The sequence below is a fragment of the Silurus aristotelis genome, assembly GCF_946808225.1.
Source record: "Silurus aristotelis genome assembly, chromosome: 6".
NCBI classification, from domain to species: Eukaryota; Metazoa; Chordata; class Actinopteri; order Siluriformes; family Siluridae; genus Silurus; species Silurus aristotelis.
The window spans coordinates 4,264,447-4,285,701 of record NC_139579.1 but is presented as its reverse complement, the minus strand read 5'-3'; the positions used below and the strand labels follow the sequence as shown (position 1 = coordinate 4,285,701).

The following is a 21,255-nucleotide window of genomic DNA, read 5'->3' as shown; positions in this document are numbered from 1 at the left end:
TATTTTCATCTCATCTTCCTCTATGCTCTACTCTTCTTTGTTCTTTTCTTCTATTCTGTTCTAATTTTTCTCTTCGTCTTTTTTTATTTTCAACTCATTGCTTTCTATTCCCGACAAATTTTTTCTCTCTTTTTTTGGTTACTGTTTTTATCATCTCTCTTTTTTATTCTTCATGTCTCCTCCTGTTTCAGGCCCAGGTCCCCCGGCGGATCAGACGGTGGTGATCCGGAAATTCAGATTCCTGTCTCAGAAGCTCTTTGTGTCTGTCTCGGTGTTTGCTGGACTGGGCATCTTATTGGGCATCGTGTGTCTCACGTTCAACATTTACAACAGCAACGTCAGGTGTGTGCTGGATTCCATATAAAAAAAAGAAAAAAAAAGAAAAGCAAGAGTCAGAACGGTCCATTTTCATTCCGTCTGGGTCTCTGTGCAGCCAGAAATAGTAGCAGAAGAGGGCACGTGAGTGAATGAGATTGAATAAGATGGAGAGGACTTCAGATGTTCCATCTGCGCTAGTTAATAGCCAGAGCCACAGTCTCTTTCACATATGTATGCATTAGATAGTGATGCAGTGTGCACAGGAGCGTGCAGAGCCGAGTAAGTGTGGCTGATAGATTCAGAATATTAAGTGCATGATACGCATACTAAGTACGCAGTGTACTTGTGATAACTGCATTCAGATTTCTTTGTGTGTGTGTGTGTGTGTGTGTGTGTGTGTGTGTGTGTGTGTGTGTGTGTGTGTGTGTGTGTGTGTGTGTGTATGTGTGTGTGTGTGTGTGTGTGTGTGTGTGTGTGTGTGTGTGTGTGTGTGAAATCTCCCTTTTCATTTCGACTAAGTGACTTGAGATATCACCCAAACCCCAGATAACTTTTGCAGGCCTTGGTTCTGTGTGTGTGTGTGTGTGTGTGTGTGTGTGTGTGTGTGTGTGTGTGTGTGTGTGTGTGTGTGTGTGTGTGTGTGTGTCTCTAAGAGCATGTTCATGTGTGCCAGCTCTAAAAAAAAAAAAAAAGGGAAAAAAAAGAAAAGGCCTACGCTGATTTAAATCTGATTGGCGTTCAGCGCCGATGCCTGGCCGAACTCATTTCAACTCGGTTTGTATCTGATGCAACATTTGACTTGCAGGTTTGTTTATTTCCTTGAAAAAAAAAAAAAAACAAAGGCACAGAATTAATACAGCACTCCCCAGTTTCACTCCTACACCCCCACACACACACACACACACACACACACACACACACACACACACACACACACACACACACACACACACACACACACACCCCTTTCCGGCCTTTATCTATTTTGCAATATTCAAGACAATGTTTTGAGTCTTTCACATCCTGTGGTTTCGGCTCGATAGCAACTGCATTGCAGCGGGTTGGCGCTGGAAAAGCATTTAGATGAACTCTCGGTTTGTAACGAAGTTCGCTGGAAAAGGCAAATATCAAACCGCAATCAGACGTGATGAAGGTTTATTTATCGATCACTGTTGATGTTTCGCATTGTGTTTCCATGTAACAGATTTGGAAGGAGTCTCCATTGTCAGCATTTTGCATTAGTCAGTGGTAAAGCTGTTACTTTTTAGGACTGTAAGTCTTCAGGACGAAGCGCTTTGAGATACGACAAGCTGAATTTTTCTTTTTATTTGCCGCAAAAAACTGAGAAAAAAGCTGTTGAGGGGCTGCTTTTTTATGATTGGTTACTATGAACATTTCACAACATTTAACATTATAACATTATGACAGGTGAAGTAAATATCACTGATTATCTCTTCACCATGGCACCTGTTAGTGGGTGGGATTTATTAGGCAGCAAGTAAACATTTTGCCCGCAAAGTTGACGTGTTAGAAGCAGGAAAAATGGGCGAGCTTCAGGATTTGAGCGGGTTTAACAAATTGTGATGGCTAGATGACTGGGTCAGAGCATCTCCAAAACTGAAGCTCTTGTGGGATTATGACAAGCTGCACTTTAAATTTTATTAACTTTAAAACAGATAAAAAAGCAGGAGCTGGTGAGGGGATGACTATTAATGAATGAAAGATTTTGGTCTCAAAACTCGGTTTGGAGGTTTGAAATCCCATGGGTACTCCGGTTTCCTTCCTCAATCCAAAAACATGCTTTCTGATTGGCATTTCCAAATTGTATGTATTTGTGCAATTGGGGGTTCATTTTACTGCAAGTAAATCTATTCTGCATATAACTCTGTGAGAAAAAAAAATCCTGAATCTTGAATGTATGTGCCCCTTCTTTGTTGGTTGACATTCAATTTCTGGTGTTTCCCAAGATCCTAAGTTGAAGTTCTGCAAACCTTTTTAGAATGAACAGTGTAGAAAATAAATAAAAATAGATTGAATTGGATTCGATTGGATGGATGGATGGAAAATATCCATCTTTATGCCACATCACAAAAACCTGATGTTGATTATTTTTTTCTATAGCAGTACATCCCCAAGATGGCCATTTGTCCACTTCATTCTTGCGTGAAAGGATTTGTAGGCTGCTGAAATACATTTCCAGGGTTTTGGAGAATAAATGCATCGCAGTAATAAAATGACTTCCTTAGCAATGCCATTAAAAATATTGTTTGAATAGTTTCTGGACAATCCAGACAGATTTTTGATGTCTCATTCTTGCATTGTCTTTAGTTTTTCATCATATTTACATTGGATTTTCTGAAAGAATCCATCATTGGCTTTGTTAGAGACATAAAGACAACAGAACAAACTGCTGCACTACGGATTACACATGATATTGCATAAATTTAGAACTATAGCCGGATTATCCAACTACAGAAATTCATTTAGAGTTAATTCCCAGAATGAAGTTATCACAAAACATTTAGATAGACAAAGACAGACTTAAACAATGTCTCACAAAAGACACAATTTTTACTGAGGGTGCACTCACATTTGTTGACATTAATGGATGTACGTTTAGAGGACAGTAAATCTGTACTGCTATTCAAACCGCACATTGACAACACTAATATATATTCAAGTTACTTTTCTATAGTATCGTCCCCGACACTAAAATGGTTGCTGAAATGTAAGGGGTGTACTCACGTTTGTAAAATACTGTATATACTGTATGTATTGTGTCCAGACAATGGATTTGAACCCTGATCTGGGTCAACTTAGAATGTCTTAATAACAAGTGTCTACATTTTGAAGTTTAGTTAGTTTTTTGTAAGATTTGGCAACAAACAGACCCAAGTTACTGTTTTTGACCAAATGCACCCAAAACACAGTTTGGAAGATACATTTTAATGATATTTAAATGAATAAAACTCTGCAGTGATTGCAAATGAAAATGATAATTACGACTAGAACCATTAAGTCAGCCTCAGGATATTGTGAAAACTGCTATTAGTTGTTTATTTAAATAATTGCCTGCTTTGTATATAATTTGTATATTCTCAAATTAGCCTTAACCACATTTATTTTTAATTATGCAACTATTACCTTTAAACAACATCATATTGAAGTTGATAGGGAAAGCAATCTGTTTTTATCAGTCCTCGTTTTCTATCCCAAGTTCATTTGTTAATTGAAAGTATAAATAAAAAAGGGAAGTCATTTCTACGTGCCTTTTCATTAAATCTGATTCAATGAAAGCATCTGCCTGAACGAGCAAATGTAAAATAAACATTCATAGCTGTCGCTTAATAATAAAGCATTCAGATGCCATCCTGTTTCTCAAGCGTTCTCCGTCACTGGTCAACTGATGAGACATCAAAATGTACAAAGTCTCCCAGATGTTCTCGTACAAGACCTGTGTATGAAACTATAAGGTGTCTCTGCCGATAAATGAAGCGCATCCTGTTTTTATTCATTAATGGAGTTTCTCTTGTAAATATTCCCATAGGTACATTCAGAACTCGCAGCCGTACCTGAACAACATGACAGCCGTGGGCTGTATGATGGCACTAGCTGCAGTCTTTCCTTTGGGGATCGACGGGCTTCACGTCCGTCGCTCGCAATTTCCTGTAGTGTGCCAGGTACACCCAAGGGCATGATGGGAAATTGTAAAACAGGGGGTTGAAATGTAGGATACATCAAAGTTTTTTTTAACAAGCATGAAAAAGTCTATCCTTAAAGTATGTTTCTTGAATACTGAAAAGGTCGCTTCTTTTCCAGTTCCGCTTGTGGCTGCTTGGGCTTGGTTTCAGTCTGGCTTATGGCAGCATGTTTACAAAGATCTGGTGGGTGCACACGGTTTTCACCAAGAAGGATGAAAAGAAAGACAAGCGGAAGGTAAATGTTCTGCACCTTTTACACAGGGGTTAATGGTGAAGATCTAAGCTGCAAAATGCTAAGCTGTTCATTATAAATGTGATAATGCTCCTGCTTCTGTAAAAACATTTTGAAATTATGTGATCATTATGATTAGATTATATAATTAAATGAAAATAAGTACTCTCTCTTTGTCTCAGATGTCCCTATCGTTCATAAGTAAAACAGGTCTCTCTCTCTTCCTCATTTCATCACTTTAGCCCTCATCTCTCTTGCTGACCTCAGAGAAATAGGTCTCCAGACGCCCTTGAATACTCCTAAATGAACCATTTATCGCACGGGCCAAAACTCAACGACACTTTAGCTCTGGCTAAAACGATTCTCTTCATCGTTTTGCAAAAACCCACATCAACACACCCACTTTCCCGTTAACACTCCCCAGTGAGCAGATACGTGTAATTTCTTGGGTACCTGAATAAAAGAAAGAGAGGGGAGATAAGCTGAATCAGAAAAACAGAGGATATTTTTTTGTGATAAGAAACCATTAGTGAATATAAATGAGCGTCTGCCTGTTTTTCTGGGGGGGGGATTAGAATATGCAGAGTGCTCTAAGCTTAATGAGGATACTGATGATGATGATGATGATGATGATGATGATGATGATGATCCATACTGCACAATGCAATCGATGGAAGTGCATCATATATATTCTGTTCAAGGATTCACGAGAAAATGTCAATTTAAAAGGGGTGACATTTGTTACAGTATGTTTGAGTATCTCTGACAAGTATCCTGTATTGAGAAAAGCAAAGAATACAAAAATTTACTTAATCAATACGTTGTAAAACATGTTCAAATGCCAAAATAATTCATTCCAGCAGCTGACACCAATGGAGTTAAATCGAATTCTCTGTGATGCCCCTGATTCCAGAACATTATCTTGAATGAACCTCGGTGCTTAGTGCTCGCAGATGTGAGATGCTCTAGTTCAGTCAATTCATTTTCACGCTCACTACTGAAGAAGTGGTTTGAAGGTCCTACAAAGTTTCATCAGGTTGCTTTGTTGAAGGAAAATGATTTCCCTTTTGATTTATTTTGCTGAGTTCACAATTTGCTTTCCTTTTATTTGTAAAACATCAGTTATTCACAGTTATTCCGTTCAATAATCTGAAAGCGTACAGTAGGTTTGAATCATACAATGAGTTCACCGGGTATAAAATGTTACAGTGGGCGATGTAGTTAAGTATCAACGCAAATCCACTCCAGTATAAGTAAAAATGGTCACTGGAGTAAAATTGCTAAAATACAATAGTATCTATGCATAAAAATGACCAAACTATGGGAACTATTTTTTAATAATTGATGCAGTTCAGTGTTCCATTATCTATAGTTACAGGTACAGACATGCAGTTAGAGACGCCGTACTCCACACACACTGTCACCAGAATTGAGGGGTTATACTAGTGGTTTTGTGACATGTTCTCACTTTAAAATTTCAAGGAATGCTATTGTTTCTCTGCAGTGTTCTGGATTAAAAGCTCAGTGATTAAAGCTCTGTGTTACTGATCAGAAGGTCAGGGGGTTTAAGCCCCAGTATCGCCAAGCTACAGCTCTTGGGCTCTTCAGTAAGGCCTTTAACTCTTTGTGCTCCAGGGGCGCTGTATTGTAACTGACCCTGCAAAATTGGTTGACAGTAACGAAGTAAATGTAATTTCTTACTGTATTTAAGTGGCTTTTTTTTATATCTGTACTTTACTCAAGTATTGCCATTTGGGGAAAAGTAATATCTTTCATTTACTACAACTACAGTACATGCGAAATCAGTCCTGACTCGAACTTGTCAAAACACCCGTGGCCTAATTTGCATGATTGTTTTTAGTAGTTGAAAAGAAGGTTTTGGGCTCATTATAATTTGAACAGACATCAAATAGTGTTTGTCTCATTAATTTCATTCTAGTAGACTGGTGTGCTGAGAGTAAAAGAGTCTTTTCACATAAACTGAGTTGATTATGACAAAAATGATAATAAGAACATTATAGCCATAATAAATCATAGCACTTTGGATACTGGAGTACATTTGAAAGCAAATACTTTTGTTTTTTTACTCAAGTGAAAGTTTAAAGGGAGCTCATATTTTAACTCTACTTTTACTCAACTACATGGTTTGTGTACTTCGTTCACCAACAACTTAAACAATGAAGATTTACACATTAAAATGTAGTAAAGTCAAAGTTTCCCCAAATGAAAATGCTCCGATAAAGTACAAATACCGTCCACCAATGGGATATTTGGTATCAGACCATTTATTTACAAGAATGTGAGAATAGAAATTGATTTATACCCAAATTCCATTATCTATATTTATTGTGTGCCTTATCAAAAATCAACAATGCATTTTGTGTTTGTTCCTCAGGAACAGGAACTGTATGAAAAACAAGGTAGAAAAATTTAGCACCACTGACTAAAGCAAATGCGTTTAATTCAGGTGCATTTATGCATAAGATGGTCGATCGTCATTATACTGTATAAGTTGCATCTTAGCAGAAAGTAAACACATTCCAGCCAGTGCATTTGATTTGCCTGACTGCTTTAATATTAAACTCTATAGTCTCTATAGCCAGTCACAGATCAGTTGTTTCTTATTTTGTGAAATGAAAGCTTCAGCCTAAACCAACTGTCATCTACTAAACCTTGATCTCTTCCTTGAGATGGCTTTTGTTTGTCACCAACAAAGCTATCTATAATATATAACGTGAACAGAAGTCATTGACTCTGTAAAAGAGTAATGCTTTCAATTGAAGTCTGACACCCGTATAAGATCTACACTCTGTACCCGGCTTCGCCGTAATGGCCCACTTGTTTTCTCCCCAAGTTCTCCTTGGACACACTGGTTATAGGGTCATAAATCCTTTCCTGTCTCCTCGAGTGTTTGCTGCCTATGAGTAAAGGTGACTTGTTGGTCTTTGTGTATGCCTGCAGCATTTGGAGCCCTGGAAGCTCTACGCTACAGTCGGTGTGCTTCTGGTTATTGACGTCCTGTCCCTCATGATCTGGCAGATTGTGGATCCGCTGCACATCACGGAGGAGGTAGGGCAGTGCAAAACTTCTCACGACATGCAGCATGTTTGTGTGTCGTTGCAGAAATAGATAGGTTTAAATCACAGGGCTGCCAGAGAGTAAATTTTCTATGGATAAACATATCAGGGAGATGAATCGAATGGAAATAAAATGGAAATTCCCTTTTTCTTTCCCTCTCCTTCTCTCTCTCTCTCTGTGCGTGTTGTTGCTGGATTGCACCTTTTGAGCAGAAGTTCACAAGAGAGGCGCCGAAAGAAGACTTAGACGTGTTGATCGAGCCTCTACTGGAGCACTGCAGCTCTGAGAAGATGAACACATGGCTCGGTAAGGACACATGCACGAGAATATTCGGATACGAATATGAACACATTATTCGTAAATGAATAATAATGCAGATACGAATAGGAGGTGCAGGATAGGTTGCGATTTTTTTTCCCCAGGAAGGCATTTGGTTAAGACGAGACCTGTGCTTTGGGATGCAAGGAAAAATGTCATCCAAATGGGAAGCTGTTACTTTTCATGATAGAGGGTGGTCAGTTAAGACTTTACTGTATTCATTCATTCCTCCTTAGTAACTGCCTGGTCAGAGTTGTAGTGGTTTAAACAAGACTACTAGTTTATTTTCATTTTCTAAAATTAAACCATGAAATGAAAGTCACAGCAAAATACTAATAACTCTAATGCACATCTTTATTCAAAATACTTTAAGTAGATACCGATCAGACATAACATTATGACCACCTGCCTAATAGTGTGTTGGTCCCCCTTTTGCTGCCAAAACAGTTCTGACCCATCGAGCATCAACAGCATTAACTTCTTCAGAAATTTGAGCTACAGAAGCTCATCTAGCCTTCATTCCCCATGTGCAGTATTGAGCCTCGGCCAAACATCCCCAGGTTTTTTATTTCATGTAATATTTCACACTAATAAAACAAATGAATCTTCAACTCTTGTGGCAGTGACCTTGAGAACAGGAATCTGAATTACCATAAAGATTAATATGGAACTATACGTCTCTCAAGCTCTGTTGTGGAATTATCATTATATGTACATCTAAAAAAAAAAAACGGCTGGGCCAAGATTTGGATTGATTTTCAGATTTTTTTTGTCAGACTGTGTATGGATAACATTTTTAGTACCACTATTATAAAACAACACATGTTTATTTTGTCTGTATAACCTTGTTGTGTCTTTGCTGTTCCAGGTGTGGTTTATGGCTACAAGGGATTATTGCTGCTGCTTGGCATCTTCCTTGCCTACGAGACCAAATCTATCTCTACAGAGAAGATAAACGACCACCGAGCCGTGGGAATGGCCATCTATAATGTCTCGGTGAGTCCCTCAGCTTGCCTGTCTCTCCGTCTCAAAAAAAAATAAAAAAATTATAATTCACTGTGCCTCTCAATCTGTCTACCCAGAAAAGGAAGTGGATTCGGTTAAGATTTTAAGGCTTTATATCTTTATCGGAGTCGACATGTTGTTTTAGGAATATTTAATTGATCCCACAGGGAAGTTGTTGGGTTGCAGTCGCTCACAGTAAAATGTAATTAAAAATTAAAGTAAAATAAAATGTACGAAATTTAAAATATATTATACATATTAAGTTATATATTAAGTATAGATGCTGTACAATTAATTAGTTTCCAATCTTATTGAAATATACTGTATAAAATGTGTAGTAGCAGTTAAAGAGATGGCAGAAATAGTCAGACTGCAATGATAGTTATACAAGTTATTGTACATGTAACTATTGTTATTGTTATTATAATTATTGCACTACAATTATTGCACATGAATTGCTAAATATATTAACATTATTTAAGTATATAACTAAAACTTTAAACACTATATTTCACTTATTACTATAATCATATTAAAATCAAAATCAAGAAAGATAAATGGTACAGGTTATATAGCATCAGACAACTTCAAGGAGTCAAGATGAACATTGAAAAAAAAAAAAAATATATATATATATATCTACTAATCTCATGTGTGTGTGTGTATATATATATATATATATATATATATATATATATATATATATATATATATATATATATATATATATATATATATACAGTGAGGAAAATAAGTATTTGAACACCCTGCTATTTTGCAAGTTCTCCCACTTAGAAATCATGGAGGGGTCTGAAATTGTCATCGTAGGTGCATGTCCACTGTGAGAGACATAATCAAAAAAAAAAAAAATCCAGAAATCACAATATATGATTTTTAAACTTGGTTGCCCAAAGTTGCCTCTAAAAAAAACCTTGGTTGTCATTTTATCACCTCTGGTAAAAATACTAATATATTCAGCCTTATTCTGTTGTTACTAAGGTTTAAAAAAAACTATACTGGATGCTTTTTTGAAAAAAAAAAAATTCTTGGCTTTTGAAAATATTTTTCTCTGATAAAAAAAGAAAAAAAAAAAAGGAATGCTAACGGCAGCACTTTTTAAAATTAGCCACATCTCAGAAGATTAGTTGTAAAATGTGCGCTGGTTGTTGCCTCGAGTGAGCATGGCCTAATGTAATATTTTCACCCTCTTGAATACCGAATAAAAGGCTGTAGTTTCGGGCGAAACATTAAAGCGATTAAAGTTTCACAAAGTGATGAAAATGCAAAAATACGTCTTTCACTGCAGGATCTGTCTCGCTTCAGATGAGAATTTCTCATTTCATCAGCAAGAAGGAAGTCTCGTGTTAACATTCCTTTAACTCTTAGACCTCCGAAGCTGCAAAGATTAAAACATCACTTCTCATCGCATTTTTCATGATTTCCTTAAGTAAATTTGTATATGGGTTCATATGTAATATATATATATATTGAATTAAACAACAAAATTTGACAATTTTCCTATAATATAGTATTTGATTTTTTTTATACCACGTTGTTCGCTATTAATGACACCACATCCATCATCAAAAAGCTTTGTGGTTTATTGTTAAATTATTGTGTAAATAGATGAAAGTTAGTTTCTGTTAACACTTACGTTACAGAAACTATTCCTTCTTCAGCCTTCGTGGTTTCTCACTTTTGAAGTTAATAATACCAAAACAAACACATTTGCAAAGGCACGTACACACACGCACAGTTTGTCATGCTACGGAGAAACCAGGAAAGTGCTAAAAAAACACGTCTCCTCGCAGCAAACCTCAGTATATTGATAATTACATGTTGTAATCAGTAAGGAGCGAATTCAGTCTATGCGGCACTGAACACCGTTTCGTTAAATGCAATTTAATGTGCGAGCGATTCCATAAATGGAACATTTTTAAGGATCGACTCTGTCGTGTCAGAACGGCAAAAGTCACTCGTGGATAAAAGCGAAGCTGACTGTAATAAGCTTGTGTGACAGGAAACCGATCTGTTTACCAAAACGAAAAAAAAAAGCTTTTGATTTACGTCCAAACGAGCATATCGCATGTGTATGTTCATGTAAAGGTCACGGTGATGAGTAACAAAATATCACGAGTGGTCAAACTGTTAAAAAAAATAATAATTTAAAAGAATTTGTGGGTTGGAAAGTTGTTGGCGAAAAATACAGTAGCTGCGCAGCGGAAAAACCCATGCGTACCTGGTTAGGGAGGAATGTAATAACCGGATTTGCGTAAGACTCGATAGCATGATTTATTTTCTTTTAATAGGTAGATCTTCCAGTAAACACTGACATCTGTTATTAGTGAAAAGCACACCTCTCTACATGGGTTGCAATAGTCTTTTGATATCTACGCATTTAATCGTTTGGTTTTATTAAATATAATTTACTTTCGATGTCATTTGGTTACGTTTCGAACTGTGGATTTTCTAATCTGGCAACCCTGAATCTTTCATAAACTCTTTGCATAAATCAACAGTTAATGCGTTTGAATGTGTATTTCTGATTAGTAAGGAGGCAGAGGGTTTTAAAATCATTAGGTGAACACGTTTTGTAGTATATGGTGGTGGACGAAGTACACAAAGAATGCACTTGGGTTAAAGTAGAGCTACACAGTAAAATATGACTCTAGTAACAGTAAAAGTGTCCCTTTAAACTTTCACTTGAGTAAAAGTACAAAAGTATTTGCCTTCGAATGTACTTAAGTATCCAAAGTACTATGATTTATTACGGCTATAATGCTCCTATTATAATTTTTAACACAAGACTTTTGCTTAATGTTCCCAGTTTATGTGAAAAGACACGAATGTTAATCTCAGCACAACAATCTATTAATAGATTATATTAATGAGTCAAACACTGATTGATATTGATTGGAATTATCATGAGCTCAAAACCTTTCTTCAAAAAAATCACACAAATAAAGTCACGGGTCCTGTGGCGAGTTCGAGTCTGGAGTTTCATCCATCATCTATTCCTCTCTAAATGTTCTGCTTGATGGTGAACTGATGCTGGACTGTTTGTTGGTGATAAGTAGATACCACCACCTGGCAATGGTGGTTCTATCTTGAATGACTACCCGAGTGAACCAGGTCATGATCCAACATCTTCCCCATTGATTATTGAAAAGCTCCTTTCTGCTTCAGCTACTGTCACTGGATGAGTAAGAAATATTCTCAGAGCAGTCAAGTCAAGTCAAGTCAAGTTTATTTCTATAGCGCTTTTCACAACAGACATTGTCTCAAAGCAGCTTTACAGAAATCAACAGTGAAGGTGAATGGTGTGCATTTATCCCTGATGAGCAGCCGTGGTGACTGTGGCAAGGAAAAACTCCCTTAGATGTTATGAGGAAGAAACCTTGAGAGGAACCAGACTCAAAAGGGGAACCCATCCTCATTTGGGTGACATCAAGAGTTTGATCATAAATCTTTCAACAATACAGAACACTGGAGAGAGAGAACTAACATGAGCACTGGAGTATAAGATTATAAGTAAATGTTCTTTCAACAGTCTTTGGTATAAAAGTAGGAGCTACTGAGCTCAACATTTGTGATCATCACAGATCCAGCATCAGCTTCTCCATGCCAGAGCCTTTAAACACTTCAGGAAGTCCAATGTCAAACTCCACACATGCAGTGGGATCCAATTGGCACTGGTACGTCTCTAGATGGTTTAGGATGTTTGCGAGTTTGCAGTCAACACATTTAATATAGGAATATCACCCTAAATGCATTTATTACACAATTAAATTCATTGTGCACAATTTATCAAACTTTCAGAATAAAGAACCATAAAACTCCTTTACATACAACATCTATATCCTTATAATATATGTCTTTTAAATGAGTCTTTTAAGCTGCGCTGGAGATTCTCCATACTGAACTCAGTTCAGGAACTTTTCAGTACAATCACAGAAAACCTTTATGACATCACCTCAATTAAAGGGAACCAAATCAATAAGTGCTGTTTAACTACAATCTAAGTAGACTAGTGAGGCTGGAACTGGTAACTGTGACTGGAATTCTGATAAACTACATACTAAAAATGATAATGTTATGCAGCTAAAAGAAATATTGTTGCTCTATGTGTAAAAGCACAGCAGGCAACACAGTATAACCCCAGTGATATACAGTTATTAGCTTCATTAAATGCATTAGCTTTTACTATCCTAATAACGAGTGATAGAGATACTTCTTTCCTCTTTTTTCTGAATTGGGCTCCTGAAGGGGTTAAGACCTTTTTGTCATCCATAAATTTAATGTGGATTCAGTTCTCCGTACTGTATTTTTATTTGTTTTATTTTTTTATATATATATATATATATATATTAAAGAAAGATAAATAAATCAGTTGATTTATCCGAGAGGGAAAATCACAAAAAAATGAAATTTGTGCTAATTTCAGTAACGTGGCAACCTTTTTTGCTTTATTAATATAAGGCAGAGACAAAAAGAGGTAAGTAAAGAAATGGCTGATGTGAAATACACAAGAAATTATTATTTTATATATATATATATATATATATATATATATATATATATATATATATATATATATATATATATAAAAGTTGAACAAAATTAAAAATAATAATAAAAAGCTACAAAGTTTGTGTGTTTTTTAATATACAAGAATTGATATTTGAATCAAGCAGCATAAACCCTGAAAATAAACCCTGTGTTCTATTTCTTATACAAAAACATAATAGATATATCTTAAAATAAGTAAGAATGAAGGCATGTGACCCAAAATGAGGCATAAAAACCAGGCACATATTTTGAATTTATATACTTAATTGGTTTTATTTCAGTCAGAATGTAAATATAAAGATCTGTACAGTGTGTGTTCTGATGTGTGTGTGTGTGTGTGTGTGTGTGTGTGTGTGTGTGTGTGTGTGTGTGTGTGTGTGTGTGTGTGTGTGTGTGTGTGTGTGTGTTACAAGCCCTTGAGTTCGATTCCCTGGCATAAAATCTAGTAATGAATCCGACATGATGTCAAATACCCTTTGAATGGTTTATCATAGCTTTGTGACACATTTTGATCTTAAATTTTTACAGGCATTTTCTGTTTTGAGCGGATGCTATTACTCATCTATAAACACAGACAACCCGTGAACAGTTTGGGTCCGTGGGCTTTATTTGAAATCTATAACTTCAAAGAGTTGAAAACTGCTGAGCTGCTAACACCATGCTGAGTCAAAATCACTGCTGCGCTCCGGCTTTATCTAGCGTTTCAGCACGCAAGTGCTTTCTGACTGATTCTTCTTCTCTCCTTTTCGTCCCCACTGTCATCTTCTGCCTCGGCTCCACGGGCTTGTCTGTTATACAACGAGCCGAATTTGGATCCTATGGAAGCACTTGCTATTAAATGCGTGGCTCTGATTCTTTGATGGATGACAGGCTGCCGGGGCAATATCAGATTATTTATATATTTATTTCTAATAAAAGAAGAATATAATGGGAAAAAAAACTTCAGAAGTGGATTGAAATTTAAAGGAAAATGTCACTCTGATACACTAAGTATGGGGACACTTGACTTCTCCAGGCAGTAGCATTTAATATTCCCTTTACCAGAACTAGGAGACCCAAACCTGTTTCAGCATGACAGTTCTCCTGTGCATGGGTTGGAGTGAAAGATCTTAAATTGTCTTCTATAGAGCTCTGACCTTAACTCTATTAAACACCTTTGGGATGAACGTAAACCCTGACTGCACCCCTCACCTTACCTACATCAGTACCTGACTTTACTTACACCCTTGTTGCTGAATCAGCACAAATTTTCCACAAGCACACTCCAAAACCTAGTGGAACGTTTTCCCAGAAGAGTGGAGATTTCTATAACAGCAAATGGGGACTAAATTAGGAATGTGATGTTCACAAATCTATTAGTAAACCATCTTATCATCAGGTGTCTACAGACGTTTGTCTGTTTAGTGTGTTTTGTTGTTTGTGATGTTTCGTGTGCATTAACAATGGAGTTTCCTAGTAGTAAAAGAAAAAAAATCCCACATCTCAAATGAAATTTTATTAGTGCATGTGATTATTTTATCGCTTGCCATGTTCCAGCAAGTAGTATAAGCATTAAAGTTTAATGATTGAAAGCTGATCCGGTTGAGCAGAGTATCCAGATAAGGAGGTCAGAGAGCTGTAGTGATTTAAGGACTAAAGTGCCGCCGCATCGCTCTCTTTAGGTAGGAATGAAACCGGGGTTAATTCCCACTGCACCATTATCAGCAGGTAGTTCAGCAGAAAATAGAGCAATATATCAAAGAAGGAGTGTTAAACAAACAAATAAATAAAAAAACGAATTAACTCAAGCCATTGCACAATAAATCTCGGATTGCATGCTAATTATAAAGATTAATATTGAAGACGTTCCGGGTGGATGTTTCCTTTAATTAAACATTCATTACAGTAGGGACGTTTACTTTTCGAGTCATAAATAACACAGAAAGGAATATTTCGGAACTAATTCTGGAGACGTTGCAGACTGTGGTGATGAGGATGCATATTTATTTGCCTGTTTATGGATTAAAGCTTTGCCCCATGTGGACAGATGCAGTAAAGCGTGATGATTTAGCGACGTTTGTCCAGCACCTTGTGTCCTGTCCGAATAACTAATGATCCGCACCAAAAAAACAAATCAACTCCTGTTAATGTTTTCCTGCCATTTTGGCTGAAATGGTGTTTGTTCAGAGAGATGACTGACCATGGGTCAATATTTATCGATTCACCTTGCTCTCTTTCACTTTAGGTCCTGTGCATGATTACAGCGCCGGTCACCATGATCTTGTCCTCGAAACAGGACGCTTCGTTTGCTTTTGCCTCTCTGGCCATCGTGTTCTCCGTCTACATCACTCTAGTCGTGCTCTTCGTCCCCAAGGTGAGACTCAGGATCAGTGGTTGTATTTATTGTATTATATTGTACAGGATTAGTATTCCTATAGCGTATTTGTATATCTGTATACATATGTGTGGTTTATGTGCATGTATGTATGTGTGTGTGTGTGTTTGTGTATGGTGCTGTAGATGCGAAGGTTGATCACACGTGGCGAGTGGCAATCCGATCAGCAGGAGACCATGAAGACTGGCTCGTCTACTAATAACAACGACGAAGAAAAGTCCCGCCAGCTGGAGCGAGAAAACAAAGAGCTGCAGAAGATCATCCAAGAGGTGATCTTTTTGTTTTTGTTTTGTTTTTTTAACAGGCGGCAACAGTTTTTTAGTTCTTATTTTATAAGATATTTTACTCTTGTGTGGCAAATGAACTTTATATAGACAGAGAAACTCTTTACAATCTGTTGCAATATCATTGTAAAGTGTTTTTCAAAATGTCAGCTCTCGGTGATGTTATATAAACCAAGGCTGATAAAAATGGAGCCCCAGAAGTCTTTCTTATGCTTGGGACTCTTTCTGATGGTGAATCAGTGAATGGGTTTATACCTGCGTGATTTTCAGGGCAAAATGATGTTAGTAAAATACATATGATTGAATATATATAAGTAATTGAGCTTCTTAACGAGTAAATCGCGGTATACGTTTGAAAGCACAAGACAACACCATGTAATCAGAAAACCTGTTGGGAAAATAGATGGGGAAAAAAGTTAATGAATCATGGATTATACTTAAGCAAATGCAAAAGTGGTTCAAATCACAGCACCACCAAACTAATTCTGGGCCCTTGAGCAAGGACCTTAAATCTCACCTGCTCAGTTGTAGGTCACAGAATAATAGCTTCTGTCAAATTCTTCAAATGTAAATGCACAACAAGATTTTCCCAAAGTTTTATAGCAAGGCACCGGGTATAAAGACTAGTGAAACCAGGGTCTGGTGTTATCAGACCGATAACAATATAAAGCCCAAGACAGGCCCCAGACACGTTTGCCACAGGACGCTATTGTGGCACATGGTGACTCAGCGGTTCTGACAGTGTGAAGTCGTTGGGCTACTGATAAAAAAAAAAAAAGGTCATTAGTTCAAATCCCAGTGCTGTTCTTGAGCAAGAATCTTAATCTGGTCTAGGGGTGCCATATCAAGGATAATCCTGTGTTCTGACCCCAAAGTTAGGATTTGTAAAGGAAAGAGTTTTATTGTATTTAATTCAGTTTAATTCAAGTTTATTTCAAGGTTACTGCTTAAGCAAAGTCTTTCGCATAGGTTTCCTCAGGGTCATCTAGTTTCTACCTCCTTAAAACATCCCGGAAGGTGCACTGGCTATGCTAAATTGCCACTAGATGTAAATGTTTGTGCATGTTGCTTTTTAATGGACTAGAATCCCATTCCATTCCACCCTAACCCTCGACTTCAGTGTTCTCAGGATCCTGGATATGATGAATCACTGAAAATCAATGCTGAACATTTGTCCCCTGTTGTTTGCTTTTCCTAACAGAAGGAAGAGCGTGTGTCCGAACTGAGAAACCAACTCTCCGAGCGTCAAGCCTTGCGCTCCCGAAGGCGTCCGTCTTCCACCAACCTAAATCACAGCACCCCTCCACTTACAGTCTCTCACAACGACCCGAAGTCTCTCCTCCCTCCGCCTGGATACCCTCTTCCCTCCTCGGACAATCACTCTCTCCCCCAGACCTTCTCCAACTCCACCATTGTTTACCAGCCCGATAGCAAGATCAGCCGCAACAACTGCCACCCCGGCCGCCTGCAACTCCTCTACAAGTGATGCAACAAAAGATCATGTGGCAGGAAAATACCTAAACTGAAAGGGGGAAGGGGCACCAATTTGTTTCATCATCTACCTACAGTAGTTCCTTGTCTTGGTGTACGTTCCGTCATTTCGAAACAAGTAGATGAAGGAACTCTCAGCTGGACCTCAGCACGTCATGTCATGTCAAGTCGCTTTCATTGAAGCTGCGTTTGGGGAATTCTCCTTGCCTGAGAAAAGCCGACATTGGGTGACTTGCAGAACATGTATAGCCTTCTTCGGAAAAAAAAGAACAATCCACAGAAGAGCGGGTCATAAATCTCTGAAAGGAGGTGTCTGGTGTCACGGTTTGATGGTATTTTCATTTACCGTCTTCATAGCTGAGCTACCTGGATCACATAGCATGTCTCAGCATGTCTTAATGGAGTTGGAAAGTGTTGTTTCGTTCTTTCTTTTTATTTATTTTTTATATAATATATTACAATATAAGAGATGGGTGTGAATTGGTGCTGAATCACCCTGAACAATGATTATTAGAGTCCTCAGCCCCACATCAGGCTTTTTTTTGTTCTCACAGAGCGTATTAGAAAAAAGGGAAATCCAAATATTGCAACCGTGTCCTTTTACCATGACATCGCTGCTCGTTTCTTGGGGCCTGCAGCTAGCGTTCCATAATGAACCCGTGGAAAGCATTCGGCCAGCTCTCGGTGGCATTGTTTAACAGGTTAGCGGGTGTTTTCTTTCGCTTTCGGCTATTTTCGAGTTGAGACACCAGAGCTGTTCTGTGCTGTAGCCTCGGGAGGGCGGATCGATTTTCCTTTAAGGACTAATGATCGAACATAATAAGCATTTATAGCTTTTTGTCGGGGGGGGAGTGTGTTTAACGACGGTGCTGATCTTTCTCGGCGAGTGAGCAATGTGTTGTTCGGATTGTTGCGTCTTTTTTTGTTTTTGCCGTCTCCTTATACGCACCTTGTTAGAAAGTATGGAAAAAATTCCTGGAGGATATTTTGCGATTGATTAAAACTAGTCTGAACGGATGCTCAGAAATGACATACTTTGGTTTTGGCTGCAGTCTCTCTCAACCTCCCACAGTTCAGTGCAGTAAATGTTCTGGAGTTTGCAGATGTTGCACTGTTGCATGTTGCTTTTAAAAGCCTATTGTGGCAAATTGCAAGTGTGTGATTGGATTGATTTTGTATTTCTTTTTTAATCTTTTATCCTGCCCACACATGAAAGCTTTCGAATTGAATCTACGAGCCGCCCTAATCCAGTTAGCTTCTTAACATCACCTGCATAGAACCCTTTTCGTATCATCCAGTCCGGCGATGCGAATGTTAGAAAGGTATTCTATATTATAAAGACCTCCTCAGCCCCAGAAAAGCCCCTGCGGCCCGGCGAAGAGAGGGGAGTGCTGTAGGACGGCGTCACATGAGTCATAAAACAACACACAACACTTCTTTCTGTAACTTCTTGCAGTTTCCTTTTAGCACAAATCCTTGTTTTGTGGTTTCTTGCTGACTTTTGATGAGATAAAAAAAACCCAGGCTCGAGGTACTTTTTTCTGAGCAAGCACTTACCTGTTCTGAACTCTGTCTCCTTGCGTCGTGCGGTCTTTCTAAGTATGTGCTTTGAAAGCTTGGATCCGCGGCCTGTTTGACTTTTAGCTTTCAGTCGACTCACAGCCTCAGATTCGCCTCGGATCTCACGGGATCGGCTCCCGAATGGATCCCGTGCGTAACGCAACACGGTGTTATTTATTTAAGTTTACACGGAAATGTTTATGCTAGAGGAACACAATCAATTTTTATACTTAATCATTTTTTTCATCCATAGATGGCAGCATTTCTGGCGTCTACTATCATTCGGACGTTATTGTGTCCATGTTAACTGTATTCTCGCACATCCCGATATTAATGTGTGTACAGTACGTCGTATTACCATGTGCTATTAAAAGTATATTTCTATTCACCGTTATAGATAGATGTTCAGATTCTGTGAGATGCAACAGAATTGGTGTCTATGAATAAATAAAGAGAACATTTTTTACTATGCTGGCATGCGTCTTTTACTGCATTTGCACTTGACTTTTATTTTCTTTGGACAAACAAACCTGGAGTGTGTGTTTTATGTCCTTGTCAATTATTTACCAGGTCATTATTGAACATGTGCTTCGCTTTTGCATCATGTTTACTCTTTTTTTTTGTGTGTGTTTTGTTTTGTATAGTGACCTTGAGTGTTAAAAAATGGGTATGAATAAATGGATGAATTAATAAATAAATAAATGGAAAAAAACAATAAATATATAAACTAAGTAAGTAAATTAATAAACAAAAAAAAAATGGAGTGAAGGCAACAATAAACAGTGAAATACATAAAAAGTACGTGACATTAAGTCACTTAAATATTAAGTAAATTAGGAAAAAAAAAAGTTAAGTAAATAAAGTGAAATAAAAAGATTTTTAAAAATTTACAAAAGTAAATAAACTAGTAATTTATTAGTTGAGAAAAAATTAAGAATAAGTGACTGGAGAAAAAAGGGAAATATTTATAAATAAATGATAAAATAAAGTAAGAACTTTAATTAAATAAGTGAATTAAATTAAAGAAAAACTAAATTCAATACAATTAATATAATATGAATATGTATAATATGCAATAATTAGTTAAATAAAACTTTCTTTTCGGCTTCTCCCGTTAGCGGTCGCCACAGCGGATCCTCCGCACGTTTGATTTGGCACATGTTTTACGCTGGATGCCCTTCCTAACGCAACCCTCCCCAATTTATCCGGGCTTGGGACCGGCACTGAGAGTGGCTGGGGATGGTTCCCTGACCGGGAATCGAACCCGGGTCGCAGCGGTGGGACCACCATGACCACCATGAGTTAAATAAGAAGGCGAATTAAATTTTTTTACAATAGCAGCTTTACAGTTATAAATAAAATAATAGAATAAATGGTCACTATATGTATATATAGTATAAATACACTATGAAATAGTCCCTATATGTTTATTCCTAATGAGTGATCCAGTGGCAACAGTGTTGAGGGAAAAAAAACCCTGAAATGGTATGAGGGGAAAAAACCTTAAGAGGAAGGAAAACCTCTGAGGGAAACCCATCATCACCTGGGTGACTCTGAATATCCGTTCATTTTAGTTCCATCCTTGTTGAGGTTATCAACTGATTGACACTTGAATGCAACTTTTCATGGTAATTGTTGCCCTACGCCATTGCAGCAAACTGTTTATATTAATTACAGTCCAAATCTGTTTTAATGGTTCTTGATTGAAATCATCCATGGATGCAACTTCATGGATCTTTAGGCTGTTCATGTGGAACCATCCTCAGGTTCAGCGAGTGGTTTCCCATTGAAGAGAACAGACATCAGGATGGATTAGGCAGGTCTGGAAAGAAGTATGGGACAACATCACTGTTACCTCAGGAGCGCATGTGTAAAGAGAACGAAAGAGAGAAAAAAATAGAAAATGGACAAAAGTAAGGTATTAGGTTAAAACAAGTACAATGTTAATTCATGCCTGTAAACTCATATTGCTTTTAGAATAGCTTTTTTATTGACAGCTCCTGCTCGAATACACAACACTGCTTTGCTTTTTAAAGTTCAAGTGCACATTTATTACAACTTTTAAAAGAATTGACATCGAACCCCTGTAAAAGGTCACACGGGCCATGCAAATGTCATTCCGCCAAACGCACGCTGGTCAATTTGGCACAAAAGCCCAGAGCGTCTCATTACCCCAGACCTGTCTCTGTGTGACTGACAGTACTAATCCAGCATAATCTTGTCTTTCCTCTTAGGTCTCTCCTCCCTTTCGTTTGAAATGTGCTGTGTTCAAAGAACATCACAGTCGTAACTTTCAAGGCCACCTGAACCCAAAGTGATGTGCGG

At 37.6% G+C, this 21,255-nt stretch overlaps 1 protein-coding gene across 2 annotated transcripts in view; it reads left to right on the top strand.

Moving 5' to 3' along the window:
• gabbr1b (gamma-aminobutyric acid (GABA) B receptor, 1b) overlaps positions 1 to 19,395 on the top strand; it is a 127,267-nt gene extending 107,872 nt beyond the window's left edge. For both annotated transcript variants that reach the window (XM_083544271.1, XM_083544270.1), the window contains exons 16-24: positions 192 to 342; positions 3,866 to 3,998; positions 4,138 to 4,254; positions 7,213 to 7,320; positions 7,542 to 7,635; positions 8,516 to 8,643; positions 15,446 to 15,574; positions 15,721 to 15,864; positions 17,081 to 19,395. In XM_083544271.1, coding sequence (XP_083400397.1) covers positions 192 to 342; positions 3,866 to 3,998; positions 4,138 to 4,254; positions 7,213 to 7,320; positions 7,542 to 7,635; positions 8,516 to 8,643; positions 15,446 to 15,574; positions 15,721 to 15,864; positions 17,081 to 17,365 — 1,289 coding nt within the window. In that variant the 3' untranslated portion in view covers positions 17,366 to 19,395. The remainder of the gene's footprint in view (positions 1 to 191; positions 343 to 3,865; positions 3,999 to 4,137; positions 4,255 to 7,212; positions 7,321 to 7,541; positions 7,636 to 8,515; positions 8,644 to 15,445; positions 15,575 to 15,720; positions 15,865 to 17,080) is intronic.
• The last annotated feature ends 1,860 nt before the right edge of the window (positions 19,396 to 21,255 follow it).